Genomic DNA, 13,735 nt, shown 5'->3' on the forward strand with positions numbered 1-13,735 from the left:
TTTCCATGCCTCTTCCTCCCTCTCTTGCTCTCTTACTCCTGCCACTCTCTCTTGCCCTCTTGCTCACCCTCTCTCTGCATTCCCTTCCCTCCTCTCTCCACGTGGCCAAGGCCAGCCTCTACTTCTCTACTCTCCCTCTTTCTGCCTTTCTCTTTGCCTCTACTACCCTCTTAGATCCTCTTCCTGCCATGACAATAAATGCCTTAAAACCATGGACTGACTCTTCCCATCTGGACCACCATGCTGGAGCAATGGAGCAGGTCTTCCTCTAAAGAGCCATGTGTTTAGTCTCCTGCAGAACTCCCTGTTCTCCCAGACATGGTCTCCACCAAGCCAAGTCACCTGCCCAAGCAAGCCTAGGACACTCTCTCCTCCCCTAGGGACCCAGCCTGAGCTCGCTCCTCCTGCCCTTTTCCCCTCGACCCGGGCTAGAGCCTGCCCTCGGGCCCAAACTCTATTCTCAGCTCTTCTGCAGCATCCAAAGGTGTCTGCGGTACCTGAGACTACAGACTCCATTAGACTGCACCTACCCACCCCCCAGAGCAGGGTCCTGTGACTTCTCACAGCCTGCTGCCCGCTTGCCAGTCAGCTTGGGGTGCTGCTCATAGCAGCCCTAGCCCTATGCAGGCTGGATGCAGGCCACCATTCTAACCCATAGACCATAGTATTGTAGCTCAGACGATTCCATAGCAATTCTGGACCATGCCAGAGTCTGCTCTAGGGCCCAGGTTTCTTTACGACAGGATAGCAGAGAACCTATCTTCTGTGACTTGTGGAAACACACTGCGATAATCCAGCAGTAGGTGTGAGAGTGGCTGACCATAAGTAACTGAGAAAGGGTACTTGACTTCAGAAAGTATGTTCAGAGATACAGAAGTTCAGCCAAGACCTCAATCTCCTCCTCCCTCCGCCCTAGCTCTGACTCCCAGCTGCCCTCCCCAGCCCCACCTAAGCTGCCACATATTTTCTTACAGGTTCTTAGGAATGGATAAAACCTCAAGAATTCAAGTTCTGTTACTTTATGTGGTCTTGCATGTTCTAGTAACAACAAACTTCTGCTTTCAAAGGACTGAAGCATAGATTACTCACTTCCCTTGATTTCCAGCTCAGTTGAATTCCACCCTTCTTACATTGAGATTCACAAACCTCCATCAGTATCATCTGTACTAGAAGGAGCTCCAGCACATGGTGATGCAAAATGCAAGAGCCTTCACAGACTCCCACTAAACACGTTTGTGGTGTTATTGAAATTCCTGTTTTAACCTATGGCTTTTTAAGACTAAAACACTGTGGGGTTTGGGAGAATGATGTACCTACCTCCAGCACTGACTATATATAATGCTATATACAGTATAATTTGCCCTAAAGTCTTAGCAAATAACTAATAAGGTCAGGATATGTAGCTCAGTAGTAGAGTGTTTGTTTAGCATGTACAAGGCTGGGTTTGATTCTTAGCAAACAGAAAGATGGGGAGGAAAGAGATAGAGAGAGAAGTAAAAGTGAAACAAGAAACAAAGAAAGGTAGATAGAGGGTCCATGAAGTCCATCCTACCACCAGTGACCATGCTGAATGTCCCAAGTGTGCTGTTTTCAGTTACTTACAGTGCAATGGACAAAATCCAAACAGCTTGTCTTTGTCGTAGTCAGTGGTGGTTCCACACCAGAGCCATCCGTCCGACCGCCCGGCAGAGGTGCAGTCTGCGTACCACTTGTTTTCAAACTTGAATGGAAATGCACAGACGGCTCCATTTGCATTGCCCAGTAAGGAGTACATGGCTGGAGGGACAGACATAGAGATTTTCATTAGAATGCAAGTGACGCACATCTGTATGCTGACTTTACAATGTACCCTGAAAGAGCTGGTTTCACTCCTCTAATCTGTGGACCCTTCCCCCTCTGCTTCTATGGAGTCTTTTCCTAGGCACCTGTTGCACCATGTACTTAGGAAGACCTCTAGTACCACCCCTTTGCCACGACCTTTCAGGGTGGACTATCCTCCATCTTCTAAGGGAACAATGGTAATAAGCTCTTTTGACATCAGTTTTAACTTCTGCCTTCCCTCCAAGGCAATGCAGATGCTATTCTCTTCCTCTCAGGTGGAATTAAAGTCGCAGGAACTATTTAGATTGAAAATAAAGCTATGGATCTTGCTTCAAGTGCGGGTGGGAATTTGGATTCTCTGGACCCAGATAAATGGGGAAGCTCTGGTCCATCCCCAGAGCAAACTGGCTAACTAGACTCACCAGTCAGAGAGCTTCAGGCTCAAGGGAGAGAGTGACTCAAGGTAGAGAGAATGATAGAAGAAAACACGAGAAGCCGACCTCTGACACATGTGCACATACATCCACATCCACATGTTTATCTACACACATGTAAACATAAATACCATACACATGCACACTCCATGGAGTCAAGCACACAGGCAATATTCAAATCTTCTGCAACTACTTCTGAGCAAGTCTGCCCTTACTTACTCTCTCAACCGTGATGTGGGGGATAGGATAGAAACAGTGCTCGCTGTTGCATGTCTTAAAAAGAAACCACTCAAAACCCTTACAGACACAGTTTGCAGGCAATACTCTTCTTTTTTAATTTATTTTTTTCAATGTATTTTTTTTTTGAGGCGCACAATCATTATTATGACCACTGTGGCCTCAAATTTTTCCTCTTGTTCCGGTTTCCTGAATGCTGAGCTTGCAGGCATGTACCACCATGTCAACGACATCTTTACTGGGTTTTCTTTGTTTCATTTTTCATTTACCCATTATACTTATGTCAAAATGCTATTCTAGCTTTAGTTCTGCTAAGTGAAAGGTCAGGTCGTTTTTATATTTTTAATTTATTTAGCAAAGCAGGGTAGAGCATTGTGAGTCAGGCAGCACAGGAAGAAGTGGGAGAGCAACCTCTCCTTCCACCGTGTGGACTGCAGAAACTGAACTCAGGTTATCAGGCTGGGCAGCAAGTGTCTTCACCACTGAGCCATTTCACCAGCCACAGGACCAGTCCTCATATCTTAAGTTTGCATAAGGAACATGCCAAATTCAGTAAGAATTGGGCCAAGTCTTAGTGCCACAGTTGTCTGCTCCTTCCTGAAGAGAGAGTCCTGGGAACCGCCTAAGGACCAGTTGGACTTTTTTATTTTTGTTTTTTGTTTTTGTTCTTTGTTTTGTTTTTCTGGGGAGGGTGTTTTGTTTTGTTTTGTTTTGCTTTGTTTTGTTTTGTTTTGTTTTGTTTTGTTTTGTTTTGTTTTGTTTTGTTTTGTTGTTGTTTTGAGACAGGGTTTCTCTGTATAACCCTGGCTGTCCTGGAACTCACTCTGTAGACCAGGCTGGCCTCAAACTCAGAAATCTGCCTGCCTCTGCCTCCCAAGTGCTGGGGTTAAAGGCATATGTCAGACAATACGGCCTCTGATTGAAACTATACAGGTGGCTCTTTGAAGGGGGTGTTCAAAACATGGGCACAGGAGAGATCCAAAGACCCAAACTCCACCCTGCCCACCTCATTAAAGAAGCACAAAAATGCTGTCAGTTAGTGTTCCCTCTAGAGCTCAGACTTCCAGATAATCCTCTAAATCATGTTAAGTCTACAACTCTGACACTATTATCAACCAGTTTCCAATGAGATGTTGATTTCAGTTCTAATCAATGTTGCACTAAATTAATTAATGGTCACTTTGGGGCTGGAGAGACAGTTTGACAGTTAAGAGCAGGCAGTGTTCTTGCAGAGGACTCATGAACTCATCTCAGGTGGGTCACAACTGCCTTTCACTTCAGGTCCATGAGATCAGATATGCTCTTCAAGACAGATACTGCTCTCTCTCTCTCTCTCTCTCTCTCTCTCTCTCTCTCTCTCTTGCACACACACACACACACACTCATGCACGCACATACACACAATTCATTTACTATTATTATTACTATTATCTATTTTTTCTTTTTTTTACACTCCAGATTTTATTCCCCTCCAAGTCCACCCTCCAATTATTCCATATCCCATACATCCTCCCAGCCTGCATATCCACAGGAGGATGACTCCACCTTCTCCCGACATCACCAGATCTCTAAACTTCCTGGAGCCTCCAGTCTCTTGAGGGTTAGGTGCATCTTTTCTGAGACAGCAGTCTTCTGCTGTATGTGTGTTGGGAGCCTCACATCAGCTGGTGTATGCTATCTGTTTGGTGGTCCAGTGTCTGAGAGATCTCAGGGGTCCAGATTGAGTCTGCTGGTCCTCCTACAGGGTCACCCTTCTCCTCAGCTTCTTCCAGCTTTTCCCTAATTCAACTACAGGGGTCAGCTGCTTCTGTCCATTGGTTGGGTGTAAATATTTGCATCTGACTCTTTCAGCTGCTTGTTGGGTCTTTCAGGGGGGCAGGCAATCATGATAGGTCCCTTTTTGTGAGTGCTCCATAGCCTCAGTAATAGTGTCGGGCCTTGGGCCCTCCCCTTGAGCTGGATTTCACTTTGGGCCTGTCACTGGACCTTCTTTTCCCCATGCTCTCAACTCTAGTGGTTAGGCCCTTCTTCAGTATTACTTTACTGAAAAGTCAACAGTGTGTTGACAAAAAGTGGGCCATCTTCAAAACCATCACTGAATTCTTCGTAAAGGTAATTCAAAAACTCCTTGGGTTTTTGAAAAAAGCTTGGGTCCTCCTTTTGTACTGATTAAGAATCTGAATGGGGGGTGTGAGTAAAGCCTGCAGTCTACACATTTAAACAAGCTTGCCAGATGCTTCTTTTTTTTTTTTAGATAATTTCTTTATTTACATTTCAAATGCTATTCTGAAAGTTCCCCATACCCTCCCCCACCCTGCTCCCCTACCCGCCCACTCCCACTCCTTGGCCCAGGTGTTTCCCTGTACTGGGGCATAAAAAGTTTGCAAGACCAAGGGGGCTCTCTTCCCAATGATGGCCGACTAGACCATCTTCTGATACATATGCAGCTAAAGACACGAGCTCTGGGGGTACTGGTTAGTTCATATTGTTGTTCCACCTATAGGGTTGCAGACCCCTTCAGCTCCTTGGGTAATTTCTCTAGCTCCTCTATTGGGGACCCTGTGTTCCATCCTATAGATGACTGTGAGCATCCACTTCTGTATTTGCCAGGCATTGGCATAGCCTCACACGAGACAGCTATATCAGGGTCCTTTCAGCAAAATCTTGCTGGCATATGCAATAGTGTCTGAGTTTGGTGGCTGATTATGGGATGGAACCCCAGGTGGGGTAGTCTCTGGATGGTCCATCCTTTCGTCTTAGCTCCAAACTTTGTCTCTGTTTCTTAAACACATTTTAAAAATGATGATTGCTGTCCTAAGTACCATGCACATTTCTCTCAAAGTAAATAGCAGAACAGGAAGAGGGGGCCTACTGCTATAGTTTACAGTACATTAAGGCAAGTCAGGTGGTACAGGCCTGCAATCCCAGCTACTCAGAAGACTGAGGCAAGAAGCCTTCATGTTTAATGGTGGTTGTCTGGTCTACAGAGTGAGTTTAAGGCCAGCCTGTGCAGTGAGCCCCTGCCACAAAATAAAAGGTAAAACCTAAAACACCAGGAGAAGCACATGCCCAGAATGTGGGTGCCTTAGGTTTAATCCAAATACTGTGGGGAAGAAGTAAATAAATGAGTTCAATGAGATGACCTCTAATGCTATTACCCTCAAATTTAATTCCTCAATTTGACAACTGTTCCCTTTTTAGAATGGAACACAGTCAAGTTTGAGCGACCCTGCCCTGCCCTCTAAGTTTTGTCCTGAGTTTCCCCCTGGAAGGGATGTCGCTTGGGTTGCCTCTCTTGTGATTTCCAAGTTTCTATCATGTTCAATAAATGCCTGGAAATAACTTCTCTGAACTCCACTCTCTCCTGCTTCAATTTCTAACTCAACTCTTCTCTTTAGGACAGAGAACAGAAAGCAGACAAATAACCTCTTTACACGGAACTGGGCTCCTGGCTGTCTCACTATGATAAGCTAGGATCAACCCTTCTCCGAAGCCCCAGCAACTAAGCAATTTTGGAAAAGGTTTCCCTGGGCCCCAAAGGCTTGCTCTTCCTCTGACCTTGAAGCTGTTCTAGATAACGTCTCACAATAGCCCAGTGTCCAAATGAGAAATGGGGTTGCAGAATCATCGGACCCAAGACCGCAGTCTTTGTTAAAGGCTTCAGGGTCTTTTGTATTGTCTGGTTTTGGTGTCTGAATCTGAGTGAGTGAAATTTTACCAAGACAAGGGGATGCTAAATACTCTGATTTTGATTTTTCCCCTCGAGAGCACAAGAATCAACTCCCTGTCCCCTACTCATCCTATCCCTTTTTAAGACAGGTGACTAAATATGTTTGCTAATTCATGAGCCAGTTCTTCAGTTTGAAAAATCCAGGATGATTATCTCTAAATATGCTGCAGTGACAGAATAAATCAGAAACCCTCAGAGTTTTATTTCAGGTGATCTGAAGTAAATACTATTCTTAGGATCATTTCTCCAGAGATTTCTTAACCTTACCCCTGAGGTAAGGAAAGGTCTGGTTAGAGTTAATGAGATAATCTTCATCATGTCAAATAGGAGGCTTCAGGTCAAAGGTCATAATGAAATGTTTCTGAAACTATAATGTCTTGCTTCAAAATAAGTTATATCAAGACATTCAAAAGTAATGTTTATCTGTGAATTACCAAAAGCTAACAGTTACTGGGGGACATTTTCTCACACATTTGTTATCACGCTTGTCTAGAACATGGGATAATTCAAAAGCTGTTTCTTGTACAGACCACTCAAGGACATGTTTTCTCCTTTAGTCTCAAACAAGGAGATGAAGAGATAACTGAATCTTACCTTCATATCCTCTGGAGCACAGGTCATCCGTGGTTCCATAGACCTTCCATCTGCTCCATAACCCCGAACCTTTGTAAAGCTTGATATTCTTCTCTTGTCTGTTGCCATAATTAAAATATAACTCTGTGCCCTTGATTCCAAAGAGTGTGTCATTCTTACACTCCCATTTCTGATATTCACTTTTCGAATCACAGGCATAGAGGGTGACGGAAGCCCAATCAGTTTTCGATGGCACTCCCAAACATAACTTGAAAGCAACACTCATGATCTGAGAATCTGACACCCAGCGGAATTTCTGGGATTCAGCTTCCGGGTTGCAAGTTGCCGTCTGAACTGAGATGGCACTTAGAGCGTCCACGCAGCGCTTGTGATCTTCATTATAGATTAAAAATTGCCTCGCGTCTGTTCACAAAAAGGAAAGAACACAGGCTTAAGTTTGTTCACATAGAGAGGGCAGTGCTTTAGGGTAAATGTTCCTAGATGTTTATTGTCCCTAAAGAGTTATGATTCCAGGAAAACTGGCAGAGGTAGCTGTGCCTTGGCATGCTGGAGGGAGAGCCTGGAGCACAGAACTGGCTGAAAGTAAATGGATCTGGATAGCCGTGGCTCATCTTACATAGTTGACCTGGGGCCAAATGGGATTTCCTTAGGGGGGAAATTAAGAAAGTATTTAGTAAGCATAAATCTCCCTCTATATGAATTCACATCAAAGTGTTTCTTTTCTGTTGCTTTTAAGGACTATACAAGGAAAAATCAATGATTAAGTTTTGGCAGAAATATATGCTAACCACTTCTTGCGACATTTCCCTAAATTTATTCTGTCTGCTTTGTATGGTTCTTTCCAGATGAGCTGGTTCAGTTGTAGGCTTCTGAGAATTTGAATAAATGATCTTGGATATTCTTAATCAAACTATTCTGGGGTTAACGAAGGGAGAGGAGTAGGGAGAGAGAATACCAGCGATCAGGAGACTCCCAATTTCCAGAGCATTTTCAAAGGAGCAATTCTATTCCCTGTTCCTCCCCAGCACAGTTGGTACCACTTACACCCTGAAGTCAAGCCTAGGACCTTTAACTTAAAACCTATAATGAATCATGGCCTCCAAAAGTCATTATCTCCTGACACATCTGCTCCATCTCTCCCTTATGCCCACACTGAAAAAGAACCTCAATCTCTTCTCACCCTGAATGCTGTTTCTTGTCACTCTTTTCTGGGGAGCCTGATGTTATCCATTGGAACTCCTTTGGTTTCCTGAAACCAAGACTCCATAAAGCCTAGATCCAGAACACCTGCTACCATTTGCTTCTCTGATGTTGATGACTACCCGCTGCTCATGCCATAGCTGACTGGGTCACGTGAATAACTGAACTTCATTCCACACCTCACCTCCCTTTGTTATCCTCCTCAACAAAAATTAAAAGATTACAAGTAGGGTGCTTTGCTCATGATAAAGCAGAGGAAATAAAGAGATAAGGCTTTTCTCAAAAGCTGCCATGAACATGAGAATTTATCATACTCGCATGCTAGCTTAGCCTCCTCTAATGTAAAAATAAAGCAGTCTGAGAATCTACCATTGAGCTTAGCTCTGCCCCTGGCATTTTTTCCTAGCCAGCCTTGGCTTCCACTTTTCAGACTGCTTGTTTCAGCATATCTCTCTTCACTTCAGATTTCAGGCATTTTGAGTTTGCTGTAGACGATCCTTATTAAAAGCCTTTATTAAAAGAAAAAGGCACCCAGGAGGCAGCCGGACATGGCTAGTAAAGGTCAGGAGGGTCTGCACATGCCGTACAGCTTCCCTTCAGAGGTCCTACTGTCATGTGCTTAATTTTCCTCTGTAACTCATCTTAATGCCACTTAATTACAGTAGTATTTTAATGAACTGACTTAGAGCCGTGATAACATAAACACCATAACCAAAAGCAACTTGCCGAGAAAGGGTTGATTCCAGCTTACAAATCTTGGGCCACAGTCCCTCATCCAGGGGACTCAAGGCAGGAACCAGAGCAGAGAAAGTGGAAGAACACTGCTCAGCATCTTATACCTTTTGGCTTGCTTGGCTTGCCTTATACAACTCATGACCCCCTGCCCAGGGGTAGTGGAAGTCCAATGTCTCCTATCAATCATTAATCAAGAAAATGCCCTTAACGTTTGCCTAAGGGCAATGTGATGGAGGCAATTCCTCACTGAGGTTCCTCTTTCCAAATAACTCTAACCTATGTCAAGTTGGAAAAAAAAAACAAAACAAAAAAACAAAAAACCACCAGCTAGGGCATGAACCAACATCCACTCTTGTTTTTTCTCAGTAATGAACCATCATGCACCCAGATGCAGAAGCCTAAATCCAGTTGTCACCCTGGGTTCTCAGCTTTCCTTCTCTCTCTTTTGCCCACATCCACCCCCACAGACTCTGTCCCTCTGCAGAACTGCAACACACATCTCCTCTTCTATTCTCTTCTCTCCAATGTCACTGTCACTGGTCTATGCCATGCAAACATGGTCTTGCTCCACTCACAACTCTTTCTGAAATACAATCATCAAGGAAAATAAACTCCTGATGACCTAGCTTCCTTTTCAATGGTCCTGACATGTCTCTATATTACAGAGCCTTACCCCCACATATGCTTATTGCATCCACTGAACCATATAGAAAGAAGAGTGTCATTCTTTATAATCTTGCCATCTCTTTGCTGGATTGCCTTGTGTGCATTACTCTAGTTGAATGCATACTGGTTAATAAAATGGTATTGTTTCTTTTCTGTCTTAAAGAGTTGGGAGAAAGCTTTGTTTCTAATTAAAATGATTGTTTTCTAACTGCAGAAATCCTTCAAAACTGGAATGAAGGATACTAGCAGGGAAATATCTGGCCTTCACGAAGTTCGCCCCTGGATAGGGAGCCACCAAACCCTGATGCTTCTTACTCTGAGATGATGCTAAAATACACACTTATCAGTGCTTGTTTCCTGTGTTTCTCCTTTGTTTCTAGATGCAGAGCAAGAGTGATAGAGCTGCCATCAGACAATGTAAGGAAACACAATGTTATCATGTCATGATAACAGAAACACACTGTTTATTCTCCAAATGGTCAGTGCAGAATTTCTCTTTCACCATTGTCTTGGTCAAATGCATCTGATTTTAAAAGTCATACATCTTCCTCCAAAGGGATGTTGAAGCTTGTGGCATGGCTGCCATCTCTAAGCATTCCAGTGGACATATTTGTAAACATTCTAATGCTTGTCCATGTACATTATGCTTTTGTAACAGAAATGCCACAAAGCTGAACACATAGGGACAGACAGACAACCGTGTTCATTTCCCTGTGGTCTCATTATGGACCAGGACATTTGAATATTTTCTTTAATACTTACATACAAGAAACATGTAAAGAAGAATCTCCTTTAACCTTTATCTTTCTCACCCTGTACCTACTTTTCAACCAATACGCAGCAAACATCTGTGCTTAGTGTTGTGCTGGTGACAAAATAAAGAATCCAAAGACATTCATTCCCTCCACATACCAAGGACACATGCTGCTGTGGAGATTTCAATGACAAGAAAGAGCTCAACCTAAATTTCAAGGCAAGAATGTGTGTAGCTGAAAAATTAAGCATCCAATAAGGTTTGAGTTTTCTTCTAGACATGTTTTAAAATTATTCTATAGCATTAAGCAAAGTAATTAATATCAAAAATCTACCAGCAAAGAAATGCAACTCTAAGGGGGGAGCATTCACAAATAGAAACATAAAACACTGTGTTTCCTGGATTTCCTATACTGTAATACTGACAATAAAACATAGAGGAAAACAACATCTGGAAGACAAAGGAGTTGGATCAAGAGAGAATAGAAAAGGACTCTGTTATTTCTCAACTTCTGTCACATCTCTGTACAGTGACCTGAGTCCCAAAATGTCAGGAGTCCCTCTCCACCTGGGAACATTTTCTGACAGTGCCTTCACACAGGGCAGAATTGATGGGTCAGAGAACTCACATCCCCTGTAAGGAGTTATCCTCTGTGATTCATGGGGAAGAACAGATACCCCAGAGCAGTGGATTCTGAAGGACAGTTTGGAGTCCTATTCCAGTATCCCCCAGATCTTCACTGCAAATCACACTTGGTCACTTGCATACTTTCCTTTCTCTTCTCACTTCCCCATTCGCTCAGCCAGTGCTTTTTGGGATGGCTTCCCACTAAAACTACAGCTGTCCAATGTCGTCTTCTGCAGGAATCCAGACTGAAGCTATAGTGTGTCTGTTAACTGCCATAAATACTGTTTCATCCCACAATTCCCTCTCACCTCCTAACACTGAAAGAAAGTGGGAAATACTTACCATGCACCTCAAATACACAAGAAGCAATGCTAGAGAAGACGGGGCAATGGCCGAGGCTTTGAACACAAAGGTGAAGGAAAACTTAAGAGTAACTTTATTCTTCACTATGATCCTTTATGCATTCACTAGAATGTCATAGAGCTTACTACTCATTCATGCTGCTCCACGTGGTCACTTGGAGAGGCTTAAATATGGCACTAAAATGGGTTCTGAGCTCAAAGAGAAAACACAAGGCATTAATGTTTCAATATCCCTCTCATCCCCTCACAGTATAGATTTCACAACTTTCCTGTCACTTCTCTTGGAGGGATGACCTCCCCCACTGCTCTGTGACCTCTTGTTCCACCTGTGTCATGAAGCCACCATCCCTTTGGGCTTTGCCTCTCCCCTGTCTCCTAAGTCACTAACTTCCCAGCAGTAGCCTCTTCCCCAGCCTGGGGACAACAAAGGCCTGCAGATAAGAAATCTGCTCTGCATACTGCTTTTTCCTAGTATAGTCATTCGGATAGACTCATCTCGGGTATCCGTCACCCGGCACAGAACCTGAGTGTTAGTAGGAGACAGTGAGAGTCCACTGCTCACTGCCTGTGGCTTTGCTAAGTTTCTTAGTTATTTCTGTGCTTTCACTCTATCACATCAAGAGTGAACCATAGAATCTATTATGCCTGTAAGAACTAAAATGAGACAATTTAAGTGCGTGGAACAGCAACAGATACAGAAATGACTCCATACATGTTTGTTATCCTGATGAAGAGTGTAGAGAAAACAGGCTTGAATGGGGGTGAGAGGCAGTTCGGAACAGGATGAAACTGGAAACAAAAAAATAGCTGATGAAGCAGCTAGGCTAAGGGACAGTCAGACAGAACAGCCGTGAAGCTTGGAGGAGGTCACATGGTCCACAAGGGATGTTTTGGAGGGTCTGGGACTTCCTGTGTCATCTGAGTTAAACTCATTATTTCAACCTCATATCCTTATCTGTAAACTGAGGGTAAAGTCTCTGACAGAGTCGCTGTGAGCCTCCAACTGATGTGATGCAGGTAAAGCACCAAGCAGGTCTTTCTCCCTAAAGGAAATACTTAAATACTGATTCCTTCCTTCTCCTCTCTTGGAAACACAAAACAAAACAAAATAAACAAAAGCCTTCATGCAAATCTGGATATCTAAGTCCATAATTTAATCTAGTGTTGTTTTGAACTCCCATGTTCCCTTCCTGATAAACAATATCACTTCCCAGCATCAGTGCTGAAAAGCCGTGCTCAGGAACTGGGTGTCACTGGCTCACAACTACTGAAATCCACTTAGTCTTCAAAGCCTAATTGTTTCTCATGTAGTAAGACATGTCACTTTTCTCTCTGCTCTGGATGACCCTATGGCCTCCAGCTTTATGCACTGATTTCATTATGTGTTAGTTGTGTATATATATAATATTTATCTATTATATATGTAAATATATAATAGATAACCTATATACTAAATTTTAAATTTTCAGGCTGGCCAGATAGCTCAGTGTGTAAAACCACTTGCTCCCAAGCCTTAAGATCTGAGTCTGATCCCTGGGATCCACAGGATGGAAGTCACCAAATTGTGAAACTTGTCTTCTGATCTTCACATGAATGCCGTGACAAGACCTGGCCCACACACAGACACAGACAGACATAATACAAGAATTAAAAATGTAATAAAATGTGTTTAACTAGAACTAATCTAACCTAGGTATCTGTCCCATGTAAATGAGGAAGCGGGGTTTCCAACCTGAAGTCTGAGAACGCTGTGGGAAGGACCACAGTAGCAAACATGTAGAAGGATGGAGGAGAAGGTCGGTTTTCTCTTTGTTAAATTGAGTTCAAGTAACTAAGTTCAGCATTCATGTTGTAACGGATGAATGTAAGGTGAATCAGAGTTTGCAAGAGAGACTGTAAGAATGGATTCTACAATAGACAAAGGACAATTGAAATAATTCTCTTCTGATGAAGAAACCAAAATGGGATACACATCCAGGCAAATGCTCTGGCATGACATCAGTGTCAGAACCAAGGCTTAGCTACTTCCCATCTACTTTGAGCTCCCAACATGCTATACCAGGGATGATCTAAAGTTCTCACTTGGCTTGATATTATAGCAAGAAATCGGGGGGTGGATGGGGGAAGAGCCAGAGATGGAAGCGAGTGGTATCCTGGGTTGGCTTCCACCTGCTAAGCAATAACCTAAGCACTTAACTGCCCAAGCCTATTGCCATCATCCGAATCCAAGATGGCACCTGTGCTAATGAGTCATGAGCCTGAGGTTTTCCCTCATAGCATGACTTCTTCTCCTTTCTTAGGGTTGAACTTCGCATCATGTGACACCCTGCTTTGCTGTGTCCTAAGATATGGAAAGGTGCCCCAGTTGCCTTGTGGCACCAACCAAGTAGAGTCTGTTGCTTGCTTCCCTTTCCAATTCTGCTTACATGGCCTCAGAGTGGTAATTGGTAGTGAACCATGATGGGAATAAAAAAATCAGAAAATGCTATGAATCAGCTAGTCTTTTCTGTTTTGTTTTTTCCTACAAAAAAAAAAAAAAGTCATTTTGTCTACTAGCACACCATTGCCCATGAGC

General features: G+C 43.3%; 1 protein-coding gene across 1 annotated transcript in view; it reads right to left on the reverse strand.

Annotated features, from left to right (window-relative positions):
• Positions 1-13,735, reverse strand: part of Mrc1 (mannose receptor C-type 1) — an 86,768-nt gene that overhangs the window by 71,064 nt on the left and 1,969 nt on the right. The window contains exons 2-3 of the mRNA XM_021155588.3: positions 6,817-7,218; positions 1,603-1,776 (exon numbers count right to left, since the gene is read on the reverse strand). Coding sequence (XP_021011247.1) covers positions 1,603-1,776; positions 6,817-7,218 — 576 coding nt within the window. The remainder of the gene's footprint in view (positions 1-1,602; positions 1,777-6,816; positions 7,219-13,735) is intronic.

Source organism: Mus caroli, unplaced genomic scaffold (assembly GCF_978045245.1).
Source record: "Mus caroli unplaced genomic scaffold, Mus_caroli_1 scaffold_2, whole genome shotgun sequence".
Taxonomy (NCBI): domain Eukaryota; kingdom Metazoa; phylum Chordata; class Mammalia; order Rodentia; family Muridae; genus Mus; species Mus caroli.